Source organism: Cetorhinus maximus, chromosome 18 (genome assembly GCF_964194155.1).
Source record: "Cetorhinus maximus chromosome 18, sCetMax3.hap1.1, whole genome shotgun sequence".
NCBI classification, from domain to species: Eukaryota; Metazoa; Chordata; class Chondrichthyes; order Lamniformes; family Cetorhinidae; genus Cetorhinus; species Cetorhinus maximus.
The window spans coordinates 78,362,909-78,389,936 of NC_135896.1; the positions used below are offsets into that span (position 1 = coordinate 78,362,909).

At 42.6% G+C, this 27,028-nt stretch overlaps 1 protein-coding gene across 1 annotated transcript; it reads right to left on the bottom strand.

The window, feature by feature from the left end:
* Positions 1–21,469: 21,469 nt before the first annotated feature.
* LOC144693417 (EEF1A lysine methyltransferase 3-like) lies at positions 21,470–26,125 on the bottom strand. The gene is made up of 3 exons (XM_078563296.1): positions 25,958–26,125; positions 24,954–25,065; positions 21,470–21,888 (listed from the first exon to the last, which is right to left on the bottom strand). Exons 1-3 carry the CDS (start codon positions 26,123–26,125, stop codon positions 21,470–21,472), a joined length of 699 nt encoding a protein of 232 aa, XP_078419422.1.
* Between the last annotated feature and the right edge of the window lie 903 nt (positions 26,126–27,028).

Here is a 27,028-nt window from a genome sequence, read left to right on the forward strand (position 1 = left end):
CCACCCATTACGGCCCTTAATTATTTACCTGTCACTAACAATTTCACTTTCTACTACCCACTATTACAACCATGATCCCCAACTCTTTCACTTTTATCTACCCATTCAACACAGCCTCTTGCTCCAATGTCACTCCCATCATGATTCATTCTTCAAGCAGTCCCCATTATCCGAGAAGGTAGATGATCAGAAAACAAGTGTTCCTAACTTTGTGTTTTTCTCCACCTTTTCATTCCTATCTTTATTCACCATGATTTTTCCACAACGATGCTTGCTTTCAAAACAAAATTTGCATTTTATTTACATTAGGTCAAATTACAATGATTAAATAAACAATGTACTTTTTTGCATAAAAGCAAAATACTGTGGATGCTGGAAACCCAAAATAAAAACAGAAAAATGCTGGAAAAATTCAGCAGGTCTGGAAGTATCTGTGGAAAGAGAAACAGAGTTAATGTTGAGTCCAATGTGAACCTTCTTAGAATTGAAGGTAGACAGAAATTTGATGGATCTTATCCTGTTGGAAAAAGTGGTGGTGGGGGGGGGGGGGGGGGGAAAGATGGGCGGGGTCAGGTGGAACAAAAGGGAAGGTCAAGGAGCGGTTAGAGGACAGAAGAGATTAAATAATAAAGGTCATGGAACAAAAGGCAAAAGGAGTGGTAATGATTGTAGTAAAGAAACAAGTGTAAGGAGCATATCTTTTTATTTTCTGTTGGACTGTGGGTTAAAATTACAATGGCTGCAGTTTGAAAGACATATCCATTGGAACAGGACAAAATATATGCACAATGTTGTATCGCCTAGCCTGAAAGGGACAAGACCTAAAACCTCTTTCTCCTGTGTGTGGACGATTCCAATAATTCCACAATATTAGCTAACTGGCTTTTTCTTCTCATAAAACCTCTGTCAAGAGGCAAAGGGGAAAATCCCTTTTTTCCTTTGTGCTCAAGTGCTTGAAAGGCAAGTGCTCAACCAGTGAACTAAATACTGAAAATGCTGAAAGACCACCTCATATCATCAAAAGAACAAAAAAGAATTTGGAAGACATCGATCAAAATCAACCCATTAAATCCTGTACTCTGGAATTGGTGCTATTGAACTGTTTTATCCCACCCTTAAAATCCATGATTTGTGTGTCTTACGTGTCATGTGTGTGTGTGTGTGTGTATATATAGGGATTTAAGAAGGAGTACAGTTTAGGTTAAAGAATTAGATATTAGCAGTTCATATTTCTTTCTTTTGCCACTGGTTAAAGACAATTTGTTCAATAAACAGTTATTTACTTATTAAGTTTACAAACCTGGTGCTCATATTCTGTTAACCTAAATTAAACAGTCAGGTAGAATTGGGGCAATCTGGTGGTTTGATCAAACATTTTCACATTTGTTGTGGCTCAGGGAACAGCAGGACTGCCAACCTGTCAACGGCCTATTAAGGCCATTAAAAAACTTATTGAAATCATTAACGGATCTGCCCATCCAACCTTAATGTTGGTGGGCAGGCCGGGAGCCCTGGCGGGCTTCTGAAAGAGCATGAAACCTCATCCATGGGTGGGATGAGGTTTCATGAGTGATTTGAAAACCTCAGAATATTTCAAAACAAAAGTTATGGACATGTCCCAACTCATGTAACAGTGTCACATGAGGGGACATGGCAGCAAAATGTTTTTCTCATCTTTATTTGAAGTTTCAAATCTGAGCCGATCTCCCTGAGGCAGCACTTTGCCTCAGGGAGATCAGTGCGCTCTTTCACGTGCATGTGCGAAAGAGCACACCCTCGGCTCCGGGAATTGCACCCCCACCATCTGCACAAAGAGCGCATAAAGCTTCCTAGCCTTAATTAGACCACCCATGTAAAATGGCAGCATGCCCCCAACCGTGGGCGCCGATCAGGAACCTGCCCGCTCGCACCCACTCCCACACATCCCCCCGCCCCAAATGTTGCCCATAGAAAATCCAAGCATCGATAAACAGGCATTTTACCTGGCCAAGACTTCATAAGGACGTAGTGCAACTTTGTAAAACGTGCCATACGGGTCAGGCAGTAGGTAAACCTCAATATGTAATCAAACCAGCACTTTTAGTACCCATACCAGTTTTTAAGGAACCATTCAGTCCGGTATTAGTAGATTGTGTAGGACCATGACCCAAAATGAAAGCGGGGCATCAGTTTATCCTTACAAGCATGGATATGACAACCTGGTTTCCAGAAGCTATTCCTTTAAGGACAATTACAGCTAAGGTGGTAGTGGAAAAGTTAACTCAGTTTTGCACTATTTATGGCCTATGAATTGAAATACAATCTGACCAAGGTTCTAACTTCATGTCTAAAATTTTCCAGGGCACAATCAGCAATTTAAAAATATCAAACAACTAAAGTCTACCACCCACAGACACATGGAACTTTAGAGAGATACCATCAGACTCTCAAAACCATGATTAAGACCTATTGCCATGAATACTGGATTAAGTCCATTCAAATTGACCCATGTCATGAAATAAGAGGTCCATTAAAAGTGATTAAGGAAAAGCTCATAAAGCAGAAAGATGAATCCTTCTTGTCGGATTATGTGTCCAAGTTTCTAGAAAGACTCACAGGAGCATATAAAGTAGCACAAGAAATCATGAGATTTTTGGGAGTGTGTGGGTTTTAAAGGAAGTTTGTGCCTAACTTCAGCACAATAGCTGCACCTCTCACCAATTTGTTAAGAAAAAAGGCAAATGCGGTATGATCAGCAGAATGCCAAGCAGCCTTTGAAAAGCTGAAGGCAATCTTAATAAACGAACCAGTGTTGCTGCCCCTGACTTTACCAGGCCTTACAAAAAGGCAACTGGTGCTGGTGACTTGGGGGTAGGTGCAGTCCTATTACATGATGATAAATTAGGGATAGAGAAGCCAGTGGGGTACTTTTCCAAGAAACTAAATCAATATCAGAGGAAGTACTCTACAGTAGAAAAGGAAACTCTAGTATTGTTGTTGTCTCTTCAACACTTTGAAGTTTATGTCCGACATGATAACAAAGAAACACTATGTCTACATAATCTGCTGGCCATAATCCACTGACCATAATTGAAATTTTAAAACTCAAAATGTGAAACTGTTTAGATGGAGTCTATTGTTTCAACCATTCAATGTAAAGATTGTTCACAATGCCAGGAAAGATAATGTGATCGCGGATGCATTGTCCCGGGTGTAAAATACTAAAATAAGTTAAAGGGAAAAGAAATGCTGAAAAGTTGTATAAGGGGGAGGAAGGATGAAAGAAAGTAAGTCTCATGTTTTGTTGCCCATGTGTCACATGCCTCGTGATGAAATGTATTTTTGAAGTGGCGTTTCATCTCTTTTAAGGTTGGAGGCATGTATGGAACATATCTTTTTATTTCTGTTGGATTGCGGATTAAAATTACAATGGTTGCAAGATATACCCACTGGAACAGGATGAGAGATATATATAATGTTGCAACCCTGGAACAGAGCGTGCCATGAGGTGGAGGAGTCTGGTATACATAGGAACATAAGAACTCGGAGCAGGAGTAGACAATTAAGTCCCTCGAGCCTCCCCCGCCATTCATTACGATCATGGCTGATCTCATTTCGGCCCCAACTCCAATTTCCTGCCCAACCCATTACGAATTAAAAATCTGTCTATCTTCTCCTTAAATTTATTCAGCGTCCCAGCATCCACTGCACTCTGAGGTAATGAATTCCACAGATTCACGACCCTTTGAGAAAAGTAATTCCTCCTCATCTCTGGTTTAAATCTACCACCCCTTAGCCTAAAACTATGGCCTCTCATTCTAGAATGCCCCAGAAGGGGAAACATCTACTCCACATCTACTTTGTCTATCCCCTTTAGCATCTTATATACCTCAATTAGATCTCCTCTCATCCTTCTAAACTCGAGTGAGTATAAGCCTAAACTGCTCAATCTCTCCTCATAAGCCCTGCATCTCTGGAATCAATCTAATGAACCTCCTCTGAACCGCCTCCAATGCAACTACATCCTTCCTCAAGTGAGGGGACCAAAACTGTGCACAGCACTCCAGGTGCGGTCTCACCAATGCCTTGTACAGTTGCAAGAACACTTTCCTATTTTTATACTCTATTCCTTTAGCAATAAATGCCAAAATTCCATTTGCCTTCCTTATTACCTGCTGTACCTGTATACTAGCTTTCAGTGATTCATGCACGCGGACACCCAGATCCCTCTTCACTGAAACATTCTGAAGTTTCTCTCCATTTAAATAATAAGTTGCCTCTTTATTCTTCCGACCAAAATGGATAACCTCACACTTATCCACGTTAAACTCCACCTGCCAAATTTTGCCCCATTCACCTAACCTGTCCATATCCATTTGTAAATTTCTTATTTCTTCATTGCAACTTACTTTCCCACCTATTTTGGTATCCTCTGCAAATTTAGCTATAGTACCTTCTATCCCTGAATCCAAGTCATTAATATAGATTGTAAATAGTTGGGGCCCAAGGACTGAACCCTGTGGCACCCCACTAGTTACAGCTTGCCATCCGGAAAAAGACCCAGTTATCCTGACTCTCTGCTTTCTGTTGGTTAGCCAATCCTCTATCCAAGCTAATGTATTACCCCTAACTCCATGTAATCTTATCTTGTGTATTGATCTTTTGTGCGGCATCTTATCAAAGGCCTTCTGGAAGTCCAGATATACTACATCTACAGGATCCCCATTATCCACTTTGCTTGTTACATTTTCAAAGAACTCTAGCAAATTAATCAAACATGATTTACTCTTCCTAAAACCATGCTGCCTCTGATGGTTTGCAGTTTGATTTTCCAAGTGCCCCATTACTACTTCCTTAATAATGGATTCCAACAATTTCCCAAATGACAGACGTTAAACTAACTGGTCTATAGTTTCCTACTTTCTGCCTCCCCCCCGCCACATTTTTGAATAAGGGCATTATATTTGCATTTTTCCAATCCACTGGAACCTTTCCAGAATCCAGGGAATTTTGGAATATTATAGCTAATGTTATATAATGGGGAACTGCCTGGCAACAGCATTTTAATTGATTCCTGACTAGGTGACCAGGTCTTGTGTGGCAGCAGTGCAGCTGAATAGCTCCTAGCCTGACTGGAACAAGGCCTAAAACCTCTTTCTCCTGTGTGTGGAAGATTCCAGTAATTCCACAATAATAGCTAGCTGGCTTTTTCTTCTCATATCTCTATAACCTGCTCTCTCTCTGAAAACCCTGTCAATAGGCAAAGGGGAAAATCACTGTTAGAGACATTGAAAGGCAAGTGCTCAACCAGTGAACTAAATACTGAAAGTGCTAGAAGGCCACCTTATGTCATGAACAAGAACTGAAAGGAATTTGGTAGACATCGATCAAAATTAACCCATCGAATCCTGTACTCCGGAATTGGTACTATTGAACTGTTTTATCCCACACTTAAAATCAATGATTTGTGTGTGTGTTTGTTGAGGGATTTAAGAAGGGGTAGAGTTTAGATTATAGAGTTAGAAGTTAGCAGTTCATATTTCTTTCTTTTGCCACTGGTTAATGACGGTTTGTTCAATAAACAATTATTTACTTATTAAGTTTACAAACTTGGTACTCCTATTTTATTAACCTAAATTAAATATTTAGGTAGAATGGGGGCAATCTGGTGGTTTAATCAAACTTTTTCACATTTGTCACAGCTTGGGGAATAGTGGGGCTTGATATTACAGTGCACTATCCCCAGTGAGTCGTGACAGAAGGCATTGGTCCAGAGTAAGTGTTAATGGCAGGATAAAGGGCATTGCTGTCTGAAAACAAAGACATGAAAACAAGATACAGACTGGCAATTGGCAAAATTAAATGGAGGACAAAGTTCACAGTCTGAAGTTGTTGATCTCAATGCTGAGTCCAGAGACTATAAGGTGCCTAAACAGGAGATGAGGTGCTGGTCCTCAAGCTTGCATTGGGCTTCACTGGAACATTGCAGCAGGAAAAGGACAGAAATGTAAGTATGATAGCAAGGTGGTGAATTAAAATGGCAAGTGACTGGAAGGGCAAGGTCATGCTTGCGGACTGAACAGAGGAGGATTCCATTTCCTGCACTTCTACCCCACCCCTTCTCCTCCCTCCCAGGACCAGGATAGGGTTTCCCTTGACCTCACTTTCCACCCCACCAGCCTCTGCCTGGTCACCTAGCCATCTTTCTCTCCATCCCCTCCCCTCCTCTGTCAGCATTTTGAAGGGTCCATTATCTCCGTGACACCCTGGTCCACTCCTCTATCACCGACAACACCTCGTTCCCTTCCCACTGCACTTCCCATTCAATCACAAAGAGGCATAAAACCTGCCATTTTACTTCCTTTCTCCTCACTGTCTAAGGCCCCAAACATTCCTTCCAGTTGAACCAGCGCTTTATTTGTACTTCTTTCAAGTTAGTATTCTGTGTTTGCTGCTCACAATGCAGTATTTTCTACACTAGGGAGACCAAATGCAGAACACCTCACTCAGTCCGCAAGTGTGGCTCAGACTTTCTTGTTACATGCCATTTTAATTCACCATCTTGTTCTCATGCTCACATTTCTGTCCATAGCCTGCTGCAATGTTCCAGTGAAGCCCAACAAGAGTTGAGGAATAATCTTTTGATTAGGCACTTTAAAGCCTTCTGGTCTCAACACTGAGGTCAACAACTTAAGAGCCTGAACTCTGTCCTTCATTTTGTTTCTTTTTTTGCCAAGTGCCTGTCTGTAACTTGTTTTCATGATTTCAGATAGAGTTGTCCTTTATTCTGCCATTTATGCTTACTCTGGACCAATGCTTTGTTTCTTTACTACAACCATTGCCACTTCCTTTGCCTTTTGTTCAATTACATTTTTGTCATTTAATCTCTCCCACCCTCTAACCTATCCCCGACCTTTACTTTTGATCGACCTAACCCTTTCCCCTTTTTCAACAGCATAAAACCCATCACATTCCTACCTCTCTTCAGTTCCAAAGAAGGGCCATATTGGACTCAAAATGTTAACTCTGTTTCTCTCTCCACAGATGATGCCAGACCTGTTGAGTTCTTTTTCCAGCACTTTTTGTTCATATTTACATTTATAGAGAAAAATATCACATCTTGCTTTCCCCCACTCAATTAAACCCTCTTAACTCTATCTCTCTTTCTCCCTATCTATCTACACATATCCTTCCATTTCCCTCACTCCGTTCTCACTGTCTTGCTCTCCCACTGGAGGTTGGAAAATTGAACGATTGCCACTGATGATATGAGGTGGTCTTTATAATGGAGAGAATATGAGGTCAGTAATGCATTTCAGGCTCATTGAGGAGGATGGAATTAGTGACATAGGAACAAAGTTTGCGAAGGGGCTGAGGATAATAGCTTCCCACTTCCCAAGTAGTAATTAGAAGAAATTGCATATCATTTGTGACAAGTTGTAGGAGAAGTCTACTGACAATGCAGAGGTTGTAGAGGGAAGGAAAATGGTGGTAGTGAATTAGAACTGAGTGATGCTGGGTGAAATCAGCATGTAGGTGAAACTTGACATCATGTCAATATGATATTGCTTAGAGTTAGCAGGTAGATAAGAAATGCTGGGGGTGTGGCGGTGGAGGGGGGGGGGGTGCGTGGATGGGGGTTAAAGTATAGATCAATATGACTCCAGAGGGAAATATGTGAGGACAAGTGAAGAAGTATTGCAGCAAATGCACTGGTTATGACTAGTAGGCCAGTATTTAGTGAGGTGAGGGCTGGAGCACACATATAGATGATGAGCAGAGGTATTGCAGAAGGGTGAAGCTATTGACCATGCCAAAGATATAGAGCGGTCAAGAGGATGCTAAGTGATTAGAAAGTAATAATACAATCAGGCTGAGTCAACATGGTTTTGTGAAAGGGAAATCATATTTGACAAATTTACAAACATATGAATTAGGAGCAAGAATAGGGGAGTAGATCATTAGGCCTGTTAAGCCTGCTTTACCATTAAATACATTCATGACTGTTCTGAATGTGGCCTCAAATACCCCCTACACTGTTTGACTTCCTTGTCAAGCAAGAATCCACCTAATTTAGCCGTAAAAATGTTCAATGAACCTGCCTCCACCACTCTCTGGGGAAGGGAGTTCCACAGACAACATCAGAGCAAAAAAATCTCCTCATCTCCATCTTAACTGGGAGACTATTTCTTTTTAAATTGCATCCCCTAATTCTAGTTTCTCCCACAAGTACCCTAGTTCTAGTGTCTCACACAAGGGGGAACATCCTTTCAGCATCCACCCTGTCAAATCCCCTCAGGGTCTTATGTTTCAATAAGATTGGCTCTCATTCTTCTAAACTCCAATGGATACAGTCTCAACCTGTCCAACCTTTCCTTGTAGGATAACTCCTTCATTCCAGGAATCAGTTGAGTGAGCCTTCTCTGAACTGCTTCTAATGCAGTTATGTCCTTCCTTAACTAAGGGGACCAAACTGCACACAATACTCTAGATGTGGTGTCACCAATATCCTAGCAAAACATCCCTACTTTTATATTTCATTCCCCCTGCATTAAACAGGAACATTACATATGCCTTTCTAATCGCTTGTTGTACCTGCATACTAACTTTTTGTGATTCTTGTCCCAGGACACCCAGATCCCTCTGTACCTCAGAGTTCTGCCATCTCTCCCCATTTAAATAATATGTTTTTTTTAAATTCTTCATGTCAAAGTAGACTAGTTTATTTTTTACATGATATTCCATCTGCCAATTTTTTGCCCACTTACATAACCTATCTAAATTCCTCTGCAGACTCCTTATGACCTCTTCACATCTTACTTTCCTACCTATCTTTGCATCATCAACAAATTTAGCAACCATACATTCAATCCCATCATCCAAGTCATTTTTATATATTGTAAATATTTGAGGCCCCAGTACTGATCCCTGTGGCAATCCACTCATTAGATCTTGCCAAGGCGAAAACAACCTTTTGATACCTATTCTGTTTGCTGTTAGCTAATCAATGCTCTACCCATGCTAATATACAACACCATGAACTCTTCTTTTGTGTAGCAACCTTTGATGTGGCACCTTGTGAAATCTTCTGGAAATTTAAGTACACCACATCCACGGGTTCCCCTTTATCCACATTGCATGTTACTTCCTCAGAGAACTTGAATAAATTAGTCAAACACAATTTCCCTTTCACAAAGCCATGTTGACCCTGCCTGACTGCACTGAGGTTTTCTAGGTGCCCTGCTATAAACTCCTTAATAATAGATTCCAGCATTTTCCTTCTGACAGATGTTAAGCTAACTGGCCTGTAGTTATCTTATGAGGAAAGGTTGGACAGACTGGGCTTGTTTCCACTGGAGTTTAGAAGAGTGAGGGGTGATCTGATTGAAGTATACAAGATCCTGAATGGCCTTGACAAGGTGGACGTCGAAAGGATAGTTCCTCTTTTGGGTGAGTCCAGAACTAGTGGGCACTGTTTTGAAATTAGGGGTCGCCCTTTTAGGACAGAGATGAGGAGAAACTTTCTCTCAGAGGATTGTGTGACTTCGGAACTCTCTGCCTCAGAAGGTAGTGGAAACGGGGTCATTGAATATTTTAAAGCAGAGGTAGACAGATTTTTGTTAGGCAAGGGAATCAAAGGTTATCGGGATTAGATGGCAATGTGGAAATCGAAACACAAGATGATCAGCCATGATCTTATTGAATGGTGGAGCAGATTGGAGGGGCCAAATAGTCTACTCCTGTTCCTATTTCTTATGTTTTTATGTCTCCCTCCTATCTTGAATAGAGGAGTTGCATTCACTATTTTCCAATCTGATGGGACCTTTCCAGAATCTAGGGAACTTTGGAAAATTAAAAACAATGTATTTCTACAATCTTAGCAGCGACTACTTCTCACATCCTAGAATGAAGCCCATCAGACCTGGGGACTTGTCAGCTTTTATTTCTAATAATTTTTTCAGTACTCTTTCCCTGGTGGTTGTAATTAAGTTCCTCCCTCCCTTTCACCTCTTGATGCACATCTGTTTCTGGGACATTATTTGTATACTCCACAGTGAAGACAGATGCAAAATATCTGTTCAATTCATCCACCATTTCCTTATATCCTATTATTAATTCCCAAGGCTCACTCTGTAGAAGACCAACGTTCACATTACTTAATATTTTCCATTTTAAATACCTGTAGAAACTCGATTTTTAAAAATATTTCTAGCTAGCTTTCTCTCATACTCTAATTTCTCCCACCTTATTATTTTGGCCATTCTTTTGCTTTTTAAAAAAAATACTCTGTCCAATCTTCTAACATGCCTCTATTCTGTCCAATCTTCTAACCTGTCAGTCATTAATCTTTGCAGAATTCTATGCTTTTTTATTCAATTTGATACTATCTTTAACTTCCTTAGTTAGCCACGGATGGTAAGTCCTTGCCCGAGAGTCTCCTTAGCTATCACTGGAATTATCTTTGTTGACTGTTACACAATATCTCCTTAAATGTCTGCCACTGCATCTCTACTGATTATCTCTTAACCTAATTTGAGTTATTTGAGGATGTATCTAGCAGGGTGGATAAAGGGCAACCAGCAGATGTAGTGCATTTAATTTCCACAAGACACTAAATAAGGAGTCATGTAAAAGGTTAGTACACAAGATAAGAATTTATGGTGTTGGGGGTGATATATTAGCATGGATAGAGAACTGGCTAACTAATAGGAAACAGGGCATCAGTATAAATGGGTTACTTACAGGTTGTCAAGCTGTAATTCTATTTTTCCACAGGATGTGGACGTTGCTAGCTAGGCCAGCCTTTATTGCCTATCTCTAATTGCCCTTGAGAAGGTGGTTGTGAGCTGTCTTCCTGATATCACTGCAATCCATCTGATGCAGGTAAACCCATGGTGCTGTTAGCTAACTAACAGAGTGCTGCAGGGATACAGTCTCAACTACTTACAATCTATATGAATGACTTGGATGAGGGACCAACTGTATTGTAGATGTATTTGTTGATGATAGAAAGATAGGAAGGAAAGCAAATTGTGAGGAGGATGCAAAGAATCTGCAAAGCAATATAGATAGCTTATGTGAGTGGATGAAAATTGGGCAGATGGATTATAATACAGAGAATGTAAAGTTGTCCAGTTTGGCAGAAAGAATAGAAAAACAAATATTATTTAATTGGAGAGAGACTACTGAATGCTGTGGTACAGAGGGATCTGGGTGTCCATGTATATGAATCTCAAAAAAATCAGCATGCAGGTACAGCAAGTAATTAGGATGGTAAACAGAATGTTGGCCTTTATTGCAATGGAGATGGTCTATAAAAAAAGGAAGTCTTGCTGCAATTGGACAGGGTAATGTGAGACCACACCTAGAGTATCATGTACAGTTTTGGTTACCTTACTTAATGAGGGACATACTTGTATTTGAAGCAGTTCAGAGGGGGTTCATTAGGCCAATTCCTCAGGTGACGGTTTTGCATTATGAGGGAAGGTTAGGCCCAATCTCACTGAGGTTAGAAGAATATGCAGTGATCTTATTGAAACATATAAAATTATAAGGGAGGCTGACATGGTAGATACTGAGAGGATGTTTCCCCTTGTGGGGGAAATCTAGAACTAGGTGGCATTTAAGACAGAGATGAGAAGGAATTGCTTGTCTCAGAGATTAGATAGTGTTTGCAATTCTCTTTCCGAGTGAACAGTGGCAGCTTGGTCATTGAATAGATTCAAGGCTGAGTTAGACAGATTTTTGATTGACAAGGGAGTCAACAGTTATGGTAGGCAGGAAAGAAACGGGAGTTAAAATCACAATCGGATCAGCCAAGATCTTATTGAATGGCAGAGCAGGCTCGAGGGGGTGAATGGCCTACCCCTGTTCCTATTTCTTATGCCTGTATACTACTGTGCCACCATCTCTGGTGGGTCTCTCATGCCAATGGAACAGGGCATACTCAGATGGTGATAGCGGAGTCTGGGTCATTGAATGTACGCTAAAATTCGGTGAGTATGACTATTTCAGGAAGTTGCTTGACTAGTCTTTGGGGCAGCTCTCTCAAATTTGACAAACGTGCCCAGTTGTTAGTGAGGGGGACATTGCATGGTCGACTGGGCAGGGTGTACATTTGCTGTTTCCAATGACAAGGTCAATGTCGGCTGGTAAACCCGAGTCCTTTCGTCTTTGATCTTTCTGTTGTGGTTTGATAGAACTGAGTGGCTTGGCTAGACCATTTCACAAAAGTAATTGCGAGTCAATCACATTTCTGTCGGTCTGGCGTCATATGTAGGCCAGACCAGATAATGATGGCGGATTTCCTTCCCTAATTTACATTGATGATGTAATTTAACTAATTTAATCAATGTTGAACTGAATTTAGAGACATACCACACTTTAGGGGTGGTAAGGTGTTACACAGAACTTATAGTGCTCCCATCCTTCCCATGCACGCAGGGTGTTGGGTTATTAAATGCACAGGAGGAATCACAGTTCCAATGAATCATCTAACTTTCACTTTAAAAAAGTGAAAACAAAAGCCAAATCAAGTTTCAATTTAAATCCCCCCGCCCCCCACTACTTGTACTTGAAGGCAGTGGCGTACTGAACTCACCACCTGTATTTTAGGTCAAAATCTAAATCGCTTGATGTTAATGTACATTCCCGCCACTTCCACTTTGGGAGAAAGAACTGGTTATTTGGTCTGCGCCTTTTTGTGACCAGTAGAAGTGTAAACAAGCCAATTGGGAATTCAGTGTTTGGAACAGTGCGATGTTGGGAATGTACCTGGCCGACCATCGATGTGATTAATCACGGCAGCAACCAAGGCTAGTACAAGAGTATTCGACAAGACCTAGGTGAACTTCCGACCTTAAGCCCCTGCCCCACAATTAACTTTTGAAAATGAATACAGTAAAATGGCGCTAAACACCTATTCCTCGTCAGTCACACGACCGCTAAAAGTTATCAAACTCACGGGGTTATCGACGACCTTGCCTTGCCCCCAGACTCATCTTCCCAATGCTCTGCAGCACCATGCAACCTGTATGCCGCTCACGAGATCCGCGCACTCCCCGACCTTTCAACTGCACCACCGTGAGATCACCCAGGAGCTTTCGGATTGGCTGAAAACGCGGAACTTTTAGGTGAGCAGCATTTTTCATCACCATTGTCCCCTGCCAAGGCAATACGGCCGTCTGCGCATGCGCACCTATTAACCTGACCCCGCCCCCCAAGCTGTGGTTGCGGAAAGGGAAACTGTCATTGGTGGATCAGCCAGCACGGAGGTGAAGGGGAGGCTGTGATTGGTGGATCAGTGTGCACGGAGGTGAAGGGGTTACTGCCATTGAAGATTTAATGAGCATGTGCGGGGGTGGATGGAATGGGTGGGGCCGGAGGAAAGTTGCTTCAAAAATTCCAGAGTTTCGGATTCACCTGTGGAAATTTCGGGCACTCATGGAAAGTTGCATATATCATTTTAAATCTCTAGGTAGTTTCAGTTTTTTTTGCCGCTCCCCCACTCCCCCAAACTTTGATGCTCTATGGAACCGTCTAATTTGCCTAGTGATTGCACTGGCCCTGACAACAATCTGCATTTCATAGAGTCAGCGATACGCTGTGGTGTGGAAGCAGGCAATGTGGTCCATTGAATCTACGCCGGCTTTCTGTAGAGCAATTCTATCAGTCCCATTTCACCGTTATATCCCGGTGACCCTGCAAGTTTATTTCCCTCAAGTTCCGATCCAATTTTATTTTGAAATCAGGAATCGTTTCCCCTTCCACCACCCTCGCAAGCAAAGAGTTCCGGGTCATTATCATTTGCTGAGTAAAAAGCTTCTTTGTCACATCAGCCCTGCACCTCTTTTCCAAAACCTTGTAGCTGTGTCCCGAATCCTTGCACCATTAGATAATAGGAACAGCCTTTCTTTATGTACCTTATCTAAACCTGCTATAATCTTGTCCACCTCTACCAGACCTTCCCTCAATATCTTTTGCTCCAAGAAGAACAATCTCAGCTTCTCCAAGCAAAGTTTGTATCTAAAATCCCTCCTTCCTTGAACCATTTTTGTAAATCTTCTTTGCACTCTCTCAAGGGCCTTCACATCCTCCCTAAAGTGTGGTGACCAGAACTGAATGCAATACTCTAGTTGTGGCCGAACCTGAACTTTAAAGATTGAGTACAATGTCCCTGCTTTTGTACTCAATGTCTCCCTTTATGAAGCCCAAGAGCCCATTTTGTTTTTCTAATTAATCTCTCAAAAATGTCCTGCTACTTACAAAGATCTGGGCACATGAACCCCCTGGTCCCTCCAACCCTGCACAATCTTTAGAATTGTGCTTTGAATACTACATTATTTCTACTTATTCCTTCTGCCAAATTGAATCATGTCACACTTCGTTGTATTAAATTCCGTCTTCCACTTTTCTGCCCATTCTACTAGCCTATATCCGGCCTGCAGTCAATTTCTATCACTCTCATTGTTTTCCACAACTCCCTGTTAGGTTTCATTGACAAATTGTGAAATTTTACTCTTTATTCCAATACCCAAGTCATTTATATATATTAAAAGAAACAATGGTCTGGACACTGACATTTGGGGAGCACCGCTGTGTACCATCCCCCAATCTGAAAAAGAGCAACTATTTACCATGACTCATTGTTTTCTATCCTTATGTTATTTTCTTTATCCAAGCTGACATTGACCCTTCTATTCCTTGAGCCTCAATTTTATGTATCAGTCCTTTAAATGGTACTTTGTCATATGCTTTCTTAAAATCCATATAGACAACATCCATTGCACACACTTCATCACCCTTCTCTATTACTGCATCAAAAAAATCAAGTAGATTAACCAAGTATGCTCTGACTTTTACAAATCTGTGCAGTCTTTCCTTAATTAAATCAAACTTTTCGAGCTGCCTATTGATTTTTTCCCCTGATTCTTATTTTGAAAACCTTACCCACCACTGGTGTTAACCTGACTGGCCTGAGTTGCTAGAAATGTTCTTACAAACATTCTTTAATAAAGGTGTTATATTTGCCAATCTCCAATCCTCTGGCACCTGGAAGATTATGGCAAGCCCAACAATTATCTTCACCACCCCACCCCCCCTCCCCCAAAAAACTGATGCAAGCCATGCGGACCAGGCAACCTCTCCACTCTAAGTGGAATGAGGCTTTCCAGTACATCCTGTTGATCAATTATCACTCCATCAATTGCCTCTACTATCTCCCTTTCTACCGATACTTTTTCAGCACCCTCTTCATAAATGCCAAGACAAAATGTTACAGCCTTGCCCTGTGCCTCTAAGGATATACGCCCTCTTTGTCCCTAAGTGGCCCCCAACCTACCTCTACTATCCAACCTGCTGAGTTTTTCCAGGTAATTCTGTTTTTGTTCTACTATCCATCTACTATTTACATGTCAGTAGAAGACCTGCCTCGAGTCACACATCCTCCCTGACTTCCTATCTCTACTCTTGCTAGCATTGAAGTAATCCAGATATTACTACCTTCAAGATAGTATGTTTTAATTTCTCCCATAGCTTCTAGAAATCTAACCATAGGACCTCAACAACTGCCCTCTCTATGTCGTTGGTACTGATGTGCACCACAACTCCTGGCTCACTGCCTTCCCCCACAGAATATTCCGCAGCATCTCCATGATGTTTATTACCCTGACACCAGGGAAGCAAAACACCATGTAGGACAGTGTAGAGGGAGCTTTATTATGTTCCTAACCCATGGCATGCCTGCCCTTGGAATGTTTGATGGGACAATGGAAAGGGAGATTTCCTCAGTATCTATCCCGTGCTGTACTGCCTTGGAAGTTCTCGATGGGACAGTGCAGAGGGAGCTTTATTCTGTACCTAACCCGTGCTTTAACTGCCCTGACAATGTAGTGTGGAGAGTGACGTGTGAACAGTGGGATGCTAACATAGGGCAGTGAGGTGTGGACAGTGGGGGTGTAAACAGTCAACTGAGGGGAGTGACTGCAGTTTGGAGACTGTGTTGTGAACATTTGGATGTGGGGGTGAGGTGTGAGCAGTGAGCTGTGGGCAGTGTTGTACAGACAGTAGGACGTGGGCAGTGAGTTCAGGACAGTAGGGAGTGAGCAGTGAGCGGTAGACTGTAAGGTGTGGGTAGTTGGATGTGAGCTCTTGAAAGTTCGGTGTGGACAGTGGGATGTGCCAGTGAGCAGCGAAAAATTGTCGTTGGAATATTAGAAAAAGCGACTTAGATCAAAAGATCCAGAAACTACTCAGATACCCGTCTGAGCATGGCGTTGTAATCCAGCAAATTTATTCAACAGTTATTATCTATTTGCTGTGCTTAAACTGAACACCAACGGGACAGGACGCGGTTTATTCAGTTACATACAGTTAATTTATTTCAAGCCACCCAAGCATTCAGTCGCCAATGAAATCGTCAGAAAGAGAATAATAAAATGGGTTTCCAGAATCACAGTGGCACAATGTTAATTGGACGTAATATAACATGGCACAAATTTATTGTAACAGAGCTGAGGGTCATGTTAATGCATTAAACGTTTGTCAATACTGGAGCGGTTAGCTGGTTTCAATCTCACATAAGATCATGTGCTTTGAGAAATTAACATTGCATTTGCATCCGAATAGGTGGATCACCAAGTACATCTTGGATGTCATTCGCAAAAGCCCATGAGAGGTGGTTGATTTGGCGTTAGATAGACTGCAGCATACAGACTTCAGCAATATGACGTCGCTCATTTCAATGCCATTCAACATGAATCCCCGACTAGACGGGTTTATGGCTATAGTTTACAATTTTTTAGCTGCACTATTAATTTCAGTAGGGAAAGAAGTAGAATTCCTCGCGCACACCCGCACAACACAGACAAATGCACTGTACATGTGTGTATTTACTCAACAAACATACGAAATACCACAATTCAGTGGCCAAGGAAATTGAACACTGATATGACCAATGAACAATCGCACTCTACTCTTTTATCTGATATTCGAATTATTCCAGTAATTTCACCTCTCCAATGGATCCCATGTCTGTATTTAATGGAATGAAGTTATGTTTAATCGTTAATAAGCTGTCTTAAAAAACTGCGTCCCAACAGCCTTGAATCGTGAGAAGAAGTGACAAAGCGTCCATTTGTTTTCTGTACACTATGTCCCTCATTATTGAGTTAAGGATATTTAAAATACAAACATGCTTTACCTATCAATGTTATATAAATAGGGTGCATACTTTAGGAAACTCTAGAAATTGTACAAGATATCTTAACGATAGGAGGCAAACTGCTTGAAAAAATTTTATTAAAAATTATTGGAAACGCCCAGCAGCTCATGCAGCATCTGTGGAGAGAGAAACAGAATTAACGGTTCAGGTCGTGACATTTCATCAGAACCCATGTATGGAAGGTTGCATCTTTAGAACAGATGTGATATAGACAGAAAAACTAGGCAAATGGAATGGAATCCTTACAGAGTGCAGTGTGTGCTTAAGTGTAATCGAGGTAGCTGTGGGACTCTTTGAGCTTCTAATGAATGTGTATTGATAGCCTATACCCAGAAATGGAGATAGAGAAGTCGAGGTGGGGTAGGAAAGTTTTGGAGATGGACTATGTGAACGTGAGGAAAGGGTGGAAATTGGAAGCATAGTTGATGAAGTTTTCCAATTGAGGGCAAGAGCAAAAAACGGGAAACAATCATCAACATTCCTAAAAAGAGTTGAGAGGTGGTGTCTAATAAGGATTGGAATAAGAAGTGTTCCACATACGTCACAAAAAGAACCCATGTGGCTACCTAAATCAATATATTTTATTAGGAGGAAGTTAGATTAGTTAAAAGAGAATTTGTTCAATGAGAGAACAATTCCGGCAGGTGGATGTGGTGAATGGAAACTGGATCTCCATTCAAGGAAGAAGCCATGCTGGTGGGGAATAGAAGTGCACAGAGATTGGGTATCCATGGCGAAGAAAAGATGATTATGGCCAGGAAATTGAAAATAATTCAAGTGACAGAGCGCATCAGATGATGCACAGATGTAAGTGGGCAGAGACTGGACAAAGGGGAAAAAATAAATTCAAGTTGGGAAGAAATCAGTTCAGTGGGGCAGGAACACGCTGAAACGATAGGTTTACCAGGGTAAAAACAGAATTACCTGGAAAAACTCAGCCGGTCTGGCAGCATCGGTGGAGAAGAAAAGAGTCGACGTTTCGAGTCCACATGACCCTTCAACAGAACTGAGTATAGTTAGGAGAGGGGTGAAATATAAGCTGGTTTAAGGTGGGGGGCGGGGGTAGAGAAGTTGAGGGTGGGGTGGTTGTAGGGCCAAGCAAGCAGTGATAGGAAAAGATAATCAAAAGATGTCACAGACAAAAGGATCAAAGAGGTGTTGAAGGTGGTGATATTATCTAAGAAAAGTGCTAATTAAGAATGGATGGCAGGACACTCAAGGTACAGCTCTACAGCATCTGTTCTGATGACGCTACCTTCAAAAACAGTTCCTCTGACATGTCCTCCTTCTTCCTTAACCGAGGTTTTCCACCCACGGTCGTTCACAGGGCCCTCAACCATGTCCGGCCCATCTCCTGCTCATCCTCCCTCACGCCTTTTCCTCCCTCCCAGAAACATGAAAGGGTCCCCCTTGTCCTCACTTATCACCCCACCAGCCTCCGCATTCAAAGGATCATCCTCCGCCATTTCTGCCAACTCCAGCATGATGCCACCACCAAACACATCTTCCCTTCACCCCCACTGGTGGCATCCCGTAGGGATCGTTCCCTCTGGGACACCCTGGTCCACTCCTCCATCACTCCCTACTCCTCAACCCCCACCTATGGCACCTCCCCATGCCCACGCAGAAGATACAACACCTGCCCCTTCACTTCCTCTCTCCTCACCGTCCAAGGGCCCAAACACTCCTTTCAAGTGAAGCAGCATTTCACTTGCATTTCCCCTAACTTAGTCCACTGCATTCATCGCTCCCAATGCGGTCTCCTCTACATTGGAGAGACAAAACGCAAACTGGGCGACCGCTTTGCAGAACACCTGCGGTCTGTCCGCAAGAAAGACCCAAACCTCCCTGTCGCTTGCCATTTTAACACGCCACCCTGCTCTCTTGCCCACATGTCTGTCCTTGGCTTGCTGCATTGTTCCAGTGAAACCCAACGCAAACTGGAGGAACAGCACCTCATCTTCCGACTAGGCACTTTACAGCCTTCCGGGCTGAATATTGAATTCAACAACCTTAGATCTTAAACTCCCTCCCCCCATCCCCATCCCGTTTCTTCCCCCTCCCTTTTGCTTTTTTTCAATAATTTATGTAGATTTTTCTTTTCCCACCTATTTCCATTATTTTTAAATCTACAACTAATAGCTTGTCAATCTTTCCACCCCACCCCCACTAGAGCTGTACCTTGAGTGTCCTGCCATCCATTCTTAATTAGCACTTTTCTTAGATAATATCACCACCTTCAACACCTCTTTGATCCTTTTGTTTGTGACATCTTTTGATTATCTGCCCCTATCACTGCTTGCTTGTCCCTACAACCACCCCACCCTCAACTTCTCTCCCCCCACCCCCCACCTTAAACCAGCTTATATTTCACCCCTCTCCTAACTATACTCAGTTCTGTTGAAGGGTCATGTGGATTCGAAACGTCGACTCTTTTCTTCTCCACCGATGCTGCCAGACCTGCTGAGTTTTTCCAGGTAATTCTGTTTTTGTTTTGGATTTCCAGCATCCGCAGTAGTTTTTTGTTTTTATCTCTGGGTTTACCAGGGTAGTTCTGTTTGTGAAGGAGGTAGAAGCAAGCCATTTGGGATGAGGAATTAGAAGTGGAAAGCCATGGAGGGAAGATCTCCAGAGGAGATGAAGTCAGTGACAGTCCTGGAAGCAATGGTTTGATCTTCCCTGATGGGTTCATGGTCCAGGGGTAGGTGGGAGGAAATGTCAGAGAACTGGCGTTCAGCATCTGCAAGGTGTTCAGTTTGTCAGAGAACAACAGCAGCATCCTCGTTAGCAGGGTTGCTAACAGTGTTCGTGTTTGACCTGAGAGAACATAATGCGGCAAGTTCAGAGGGAGGTAGGTTAGAATGAGTGAGGGGAACAGAGAAACTGTGACGGCCGATGTCACGCCAGTAGTTCTCAATGAAAAGATCAGGAGAGGTTAAGAAGCCAGGTGGTGGGAGAACACTGGAGATGCGTGAAAGAGTCTGCTTAACGGGGTGGAGAAGGACCCCTGGCCAAATAAGTGAGGGTGGAGGTGAAGGAGGCAGAAGAAGAGCTCGATGTAGTGCCGAGTTCAAACTTCGCTAAGGTGGGGACATAAGGGTCCAAACTGATGCCTTTGCTAAGAACAAAGCGTTCAGCGTCAGAAAGGGGAGGGTTGGAGGGTATGGTGAATTCACGGAAGAAGTGAAATTAGAAGAAGGGATGGGGTCAGAGGGAAGCGAAGGGGCAGAAAGATCTGGAGGGGTGTTGTCACCCATGCGTTGTTCGAACTTGCTATCCTTAACACCTGGAAGGAAGAGAAAATAGTTTTTGTTAAAACGTTCAATGGGACAACGGATGAAATGAAACTCCCGGACAGGAGAGCCATTCTGATAAAAGGCCACGAATTAAGTCTGTTTCTCTCTTCACTGATACCGCCAGACCTGCTGAGCATTTCCATCATTTTCTGATTTATTTTAGGCAAACTACTTGATCGGTTACTCAATCTGCGAATAGGAGGCAGGTGAAGAAATATGCGATGGCTGTTAGACATCGTTTTCGTGTTTAGTTGTTCCTGCCTTGTAAAGGGCAGAAACACTTCAATTTAGTTGATCAAATGGTGTCACGGCGGACTCATCTCATAGCCCAATTGTTCAATGCAGCGTCTAGTGCAATGGCACGTCAGGTAGGCCGGGAAGGGGATGTGTTCGAATAAACAGAGCCCAGCATGAAGACCATAGGAGTGACACAGTGGTGTTCACTTGTGAGATGTAGAGCAAATCAAGCTTTTCCAACACGATAAATAGTATTCCCGAAATGCAAGGCCTAAGTTAACGGCAATGAGTCGCATGTACTTGTGCTGCGGTGACCTGAGGGGATTAAAAATTATGCGCGGATAGATAAAAGGTAGAATACTTGGACGCAACTATCAGCTTCCCTCGGCATTTTATTGCTTTGGTGGCAGCCCACCAATAACCACATTGAAATTAGGCTCATAATGTGCCGTGCTAGAATATGAATCCAAGACCCCTGTGTTGTTAGTCTATTATTATTACTTCACGAGAGCATCATAATAGGACTTGCCAACGCGGTCCCCTACAGGGCAAATACGCATTAGCCATATATCAGGAAGTATTCGGTAACTGGGAATTCATGTCACAGAATACAAAGGGATGAATTAGATCTGGGTGTAAATTAAAACCGAGTATTGGATACTTCTGCAGACTTTTCAAAAGATGGCGAAAGGGAGGTTCTTTCACTCCCAGCGACGTGTTCATCGGCTAGCAGATCTCATTCTTGGCTTGGAAGAGGATCATCAGGAGTTGTACCAATTTTGCTCATTTTGTACACAATGACATCTTTGCCCTCTAACCTGTCAACTATCTGGCAGTTAAAGTACCGAGGTAAGAGTACCTCGTGGAAAGAGGGAGAACCATTACTCTTTCGTAATTCGGACGATAGGTAAATTGTAGCCCCTTGTCTGGCGAGATAGCGCAATGTTTCTATTAATGCCGGGTAGGCAACTGAGCTATATACAATATCCGAACCTAATATGAAGTCATAGACGGTCGGAAAATCAGTGTGGTTTTTGCCCCATGTCAGGGCACGGACTTTTATACGATGTCGGCAGGCAGTGGGGATGTTGATTGAGACGTTGTTTTCTATTTGATTCAGGATGTTCGGTTTATCTGTCATGGTAACATCTCCACCTGAAGAGAGAAAAAAGAGATCCACTTACAGGTTGGTTTGCCTTCAACCAGTGCCCCTATCTTGTGATCTTGTGACTCCAGAAAAGAACGACAAGGCAATTAGAGATGGGTAATAAATGCTGGCCTGGCTAGTGATACCCAAATCCCATGAATGAATAAAAAATAAAGTAATGCCCACAGAGTGCCAGGCAGTATTATGCCATGTTATGCTGCTCCCGTGATGAGAACTGTAGCGACAAGAATCATTTTATGGCGATGTGTGTCGGCTGTAACTTACGGGTAGGGGGCATCAATTGCAGCACCTCGACTGACTTGTTCGCATGAACAACCGTTAAACGTATCTTTAAGTTTTAGGATATATTCCCGGCATGATCGTGCGATGGCTGGAAACATCCAGGTCAGTTAGTTTATTCGATTTCTGAAAGCTGTTTACACATCGAATGTCCCACTTGACAGAAATAAATTACTGTCACAACTTAGAAGAACTATATTACGCAAAGATATAATTCGATAATTCGAGGGGAAAAAAAGCAAAATTCGAGACCTTGCACACGGGGATTTGTGTAACCTGAATAAGTACATAAGAAGGTAAAGAATAGGAACAGACGTTGGCCATATGGCTCCACAACCTGATCCGCTATGCAATGAGATCATGGCTGAACTTATAGCTCAACTCCACCCTCCCGTCTTATCTCCATATCCTTTGATTCCCCTATTGACCCAAAATCAGTCGACAATATTCTTGAATATATTCGTCGACGGAACATCCACAACCATCTGCGGCAGGAAATTCCAAAGCATTCACAATCCTTTGAGTGAAGTAGTATCTCCTCATCTCAGTCATAAATGGTCTACCCCTTATCCTGAGAACATGCCCCCTAGTTCGACACTCGCTACCCGGGGGAAACAGCCTCTCCGCATTTACTCTGTCAAACTGTCTTGAACTTGATGTGTTTTATTGCGGTCACTTATCGTTCTTTTGGAACATAAATCTCCATTCTATTTATCCCTTCTCATAGGGCAACATTTAATTCCAGGAACTGATTTAGTAAACTTTAATTTCATCATCCCCATCCCCCCACGCCCGCGCCCCATCAAGGCAACAATATTTTTCCTTATGTAAGGAGACCAAAAATGTACATTTTGCTCATGAAGCGCCCTTACCAAAGCCCCATATGATTGCAGTCTTCTAGAATTGGGTGCACCCAATTCTTCTTATCAATGACACCGCAAGACACGAATCGGGAAAGAATCTGTTACCCAACTCATGTCTATGGGATCAGGCGAGTTTTATCAAAAGTGTAACTGCAGAATTCCGCGCATATGGTTCAAAAATACCTGTTGAGTTTGGAAATAAATACAAAGCACTGATCAACCATTCGTATAATGTGTAACATTCATATATTAGCTGTAATATTCTTAGGATAGTTCATTACAGCAGTTCATTTTACAATTTTCATCTCCGTGATCTATTCCCAGCATGACCTGGAAAATAACTATTTCTGTGATATTCCCAGTTCAACAACGCTCAGAACATATTATATAATGATGCTAAAAAAACCCTCCGCTTCCTTCAACCTTTGGCCCGTGGTGCACCGCCCACTCCCATCACCATAGCGTTGGCGGCCGTGCCTACAGAGGTCGAGGCCCTAAAGTCTCGAATTTTTTCCTTCGAACTCTCCACCTCTACCTCCCACATTAAAACGCTCTTTCAATCTACTCATTTACCAACATACTACTGAATCATTTGGCTCTGTAAACGACTGTCTGCTTGCATAAGATAAATAAAAACCCCTGGAGATGCTTAGCAGGTCAGACAGCTTCTATGGAGAGAAAAACAGTTAGCATTTCAGGCCTATGACCTTTCGTCAGAAGGTCAAAGACTTGAAAAGCTAACTGTTTGCCCATGCTGCCATGACCTCCTGAGTATTCCCAGCATTTCCTGTTTTTATTTCAGATTTCTAGCATCTGCAGTATTTTGCTTTTGCATTATCGTTTATTTGCGTACACCTGCACACACCACCCTGACCTGGAAATATATCGCTGCTCCTTCACTGTCGTTGGGTCAAAGTCCTGGAACTCCCTTCCTAACAGTACTGTGGGTGTACCTACACCACATGGATTGCAGCGGTTCAAGAATGCAGCTCATCACCACCTTCCCAAGGGCCATTGGGGATGGGCAACAAATATTGGCCTAGCTATCGACACCCACATCCCATGAATGAAAACGAAAAAACTGAAATGCCTTCGGATGTTTTACGAGTTAATGCATTATTTACATACAAGCTGCAGCTAATGGCCTATATTTTTGGGCCCAATTGATAAAAGCTGAATGTTGCATTCAGAGCATCTAAGACACAATGGTATCTTAGCTCGCTGACGTTTTTACCGTAATTTCTACAATGAATGGATGTTTGTCACTAAATGTCAGTTAAATGCTCAGAACTTAGTTTCAATTGCCCGCCGCTGACAGAAAACCAATGTAACATTTGCCTTTATTTACTGTCAGGCTGAGGGTTTGGCTCCTTTGTTTGGTGTCTAATCGAATGGTGAATTGCTGACTGGTTGGTTTTAGAGTGAGCTTCAATGCTAATAACTTCTAGTTTATTTATTGCTAAACAACGCCTGTTTTGTGTCTGATTTTCACGTTGTAAGGTCAAACAAAGAGATATGGGAGAAATTAAGAGGTAATCTGATCTGGGTCGCATTGGCTGAGGGATAAATGTTGGCGAGGATACCAGGAGAACTCCCCTGCTCTCCTTTAAACAGATCATTGCCAGGCACCGGAGAGGACAGACGAACATCTAGATGGGAGCGGCGTGTTATTTGGAAAGTTTAGACGACTAATAATGTAGGTTTAACGACGAAAATTAAAAACAGGCAGCAAGGAGAGTGCATTCATCCCAATACATGTTTACTAACGGCAGGGGAGATTAATCAAGGTCATCTATCATTCTTTTACTGGTAACACTGCTAGCCCGACATAGACAAGTGGTGCCATTGTTACCCATGTTCTTTTCTGATATCAACAAATTAACGCAGTTTAGAATACTTCCGTCACTTACCTAGTAAGGTTGCCAAAATCCCAACGATTCCCGTCCCTGATCCCAGCTCAATCACTTTCTTCCCAGTAAAACTGATCTTCTCCTTCTCAAAGTACCGACAGAGGGTAACCCCCTGAAAATATGGAACACGAGCGTTAGGGGCAAAAAAAACTTGTTCAGAGAATGATGCAAAACCATTGGATCCCGATGGTTAACCGGTTAATCTCAGCATAAACTACTCCCCACAGAGATAAAGGATGCTGCCGGTCGGAAACACTGACACGCCTCCGCGTGGGTTCACATCAACGCCGCGTCTACTTGCCCTCTTTTGCTGATGCAACGCCTCCCAGGAGCAATAAAACAAACAAAGTGGCCTAACTTGCATCCATCATCTATCATCTCCGCCTCTCCATGTCCGCAGTCTCACTGAGTTCATGATCCAACTAGGGTCAAAGAACCGAAAGGCCCCAATTTTCACCCCTGGCCTACACTGCGTTAAGCACATTCGTGAAGATCAGCCAAAGACCTTTCCCCTGAAGCGCGCGCGCGCGCGCACTGTGAGGAGGGAGCGAGCCTCGGCAATATTTCCCACAGCCTCGGTTTGGCTTCATTCGGGCGAGGTCGGCGAAGGTGATTATGGAGCAGCAAAGACCAGCAACTCCAGGAGGGGAGGGAAAATGGAAGATGAACATTTTTTCGAGATCAGTGAGGACAGTCTATTTAACTAGCTTCACAGTCTTCATCTCTTATTAAAAGCAAGGACTAAGACTGCAAAAATACGCGATTCCGTTTCAAATGTGTGACAAGTGCATGATCCAGTTAGATACACAAAGGACTGTGTGCAAGAAATGTCAGATCATTGACATATTCCCGAAATCCAGATTTTTGTTTCAGAAAGAAAGAACATGTCAAACTCACTGCAACTAAAACAGATACATTATAAAAGAGGCTGAAGTTTTCCAGTATAAACACTTAAGAAGTGACAGACCGAGTTCGCTTCTATTCCATTAATCCAGTTGACTTACTGCTTCCCACACATAAGCAGAAAACCCCAGATTAGCATTGATGAATCGAGCGATTTTTAAACTGTATCTGCAGAACTCGTATTTATTCTCATATATGATGGCACTCGATTTGCAAATGCCTTCCAGGGCCTCGTCGCTGGAACGGTCCAGCCCCTCGACTGTAGTCATCCTTTTTAATCTCCAGCTGGAGTTCTTCTGATGAATCCTTGGTGAGCTGCAGTGAGATTTACTCCAGCAGCAGGAGTGGGGCAGGGTGAATATTTCTGGAAACAGTGGAATTTGCATTTATATAGCGCCGCCCCAGTAAACGGAACTCCCCACATATCCTCACAGCCAATGAAATGCAGTCACTCCATTTGTGCAGGCACCCTATACTACCAATGTTGCAAATGGAAAGTTTCCTCAGATGGCAATGAGATAAATGCGAATTTAGGGTGTTTAACTGGTTTCGATTAAGGCAAGAATGTTGGTTTAAGACTTTGGAATATGCCTTCTCCAAATAGTGGCATGAATTAAAAACTAAAACAGAATTACCTGGAAAAACTCAGCAGGTCTGGCAGCATCGGCGGAGAAGAAAAGAGTTGACGTTTCGAGTCCTCATGACTCTTCAACAGAATTATTTTATCGTAACTATGTTGGAACTGATAAGAAAGTCGACAGTTTCAAACTGAAGCGCTCTCTTTGATCAAGATGAAGACCTGGGTTATTTGTCAGGTCCGGCAAGTATATCTTCACACTGTGGACCAAAATAAACTGACAAAGAACAAAGAACAAAGAAAAGTACAGCACAGGAACAGGCCCTTCGGCCCTCCAAGCCTACGCCGATCAGATTGCCTGTCAAACTAAAACATTTTGCATTTCCGGGGTCCGTATCCCTCTATTCCCATCCTATTCATGTATTTGTCAAGCTGCCTCTTAAACACCACTATCGTACCTGCTTCCACCACCTCCTCTGGCAGCGAATTCCAGACACTCACTACCCTCTACGTAAAAAAACTTGCCCCGCACATCTCCTCTAAAGTTTTCTCCTCTCACCTTAAATCTATATCCCCTAGTAATTGACTCTTCCAC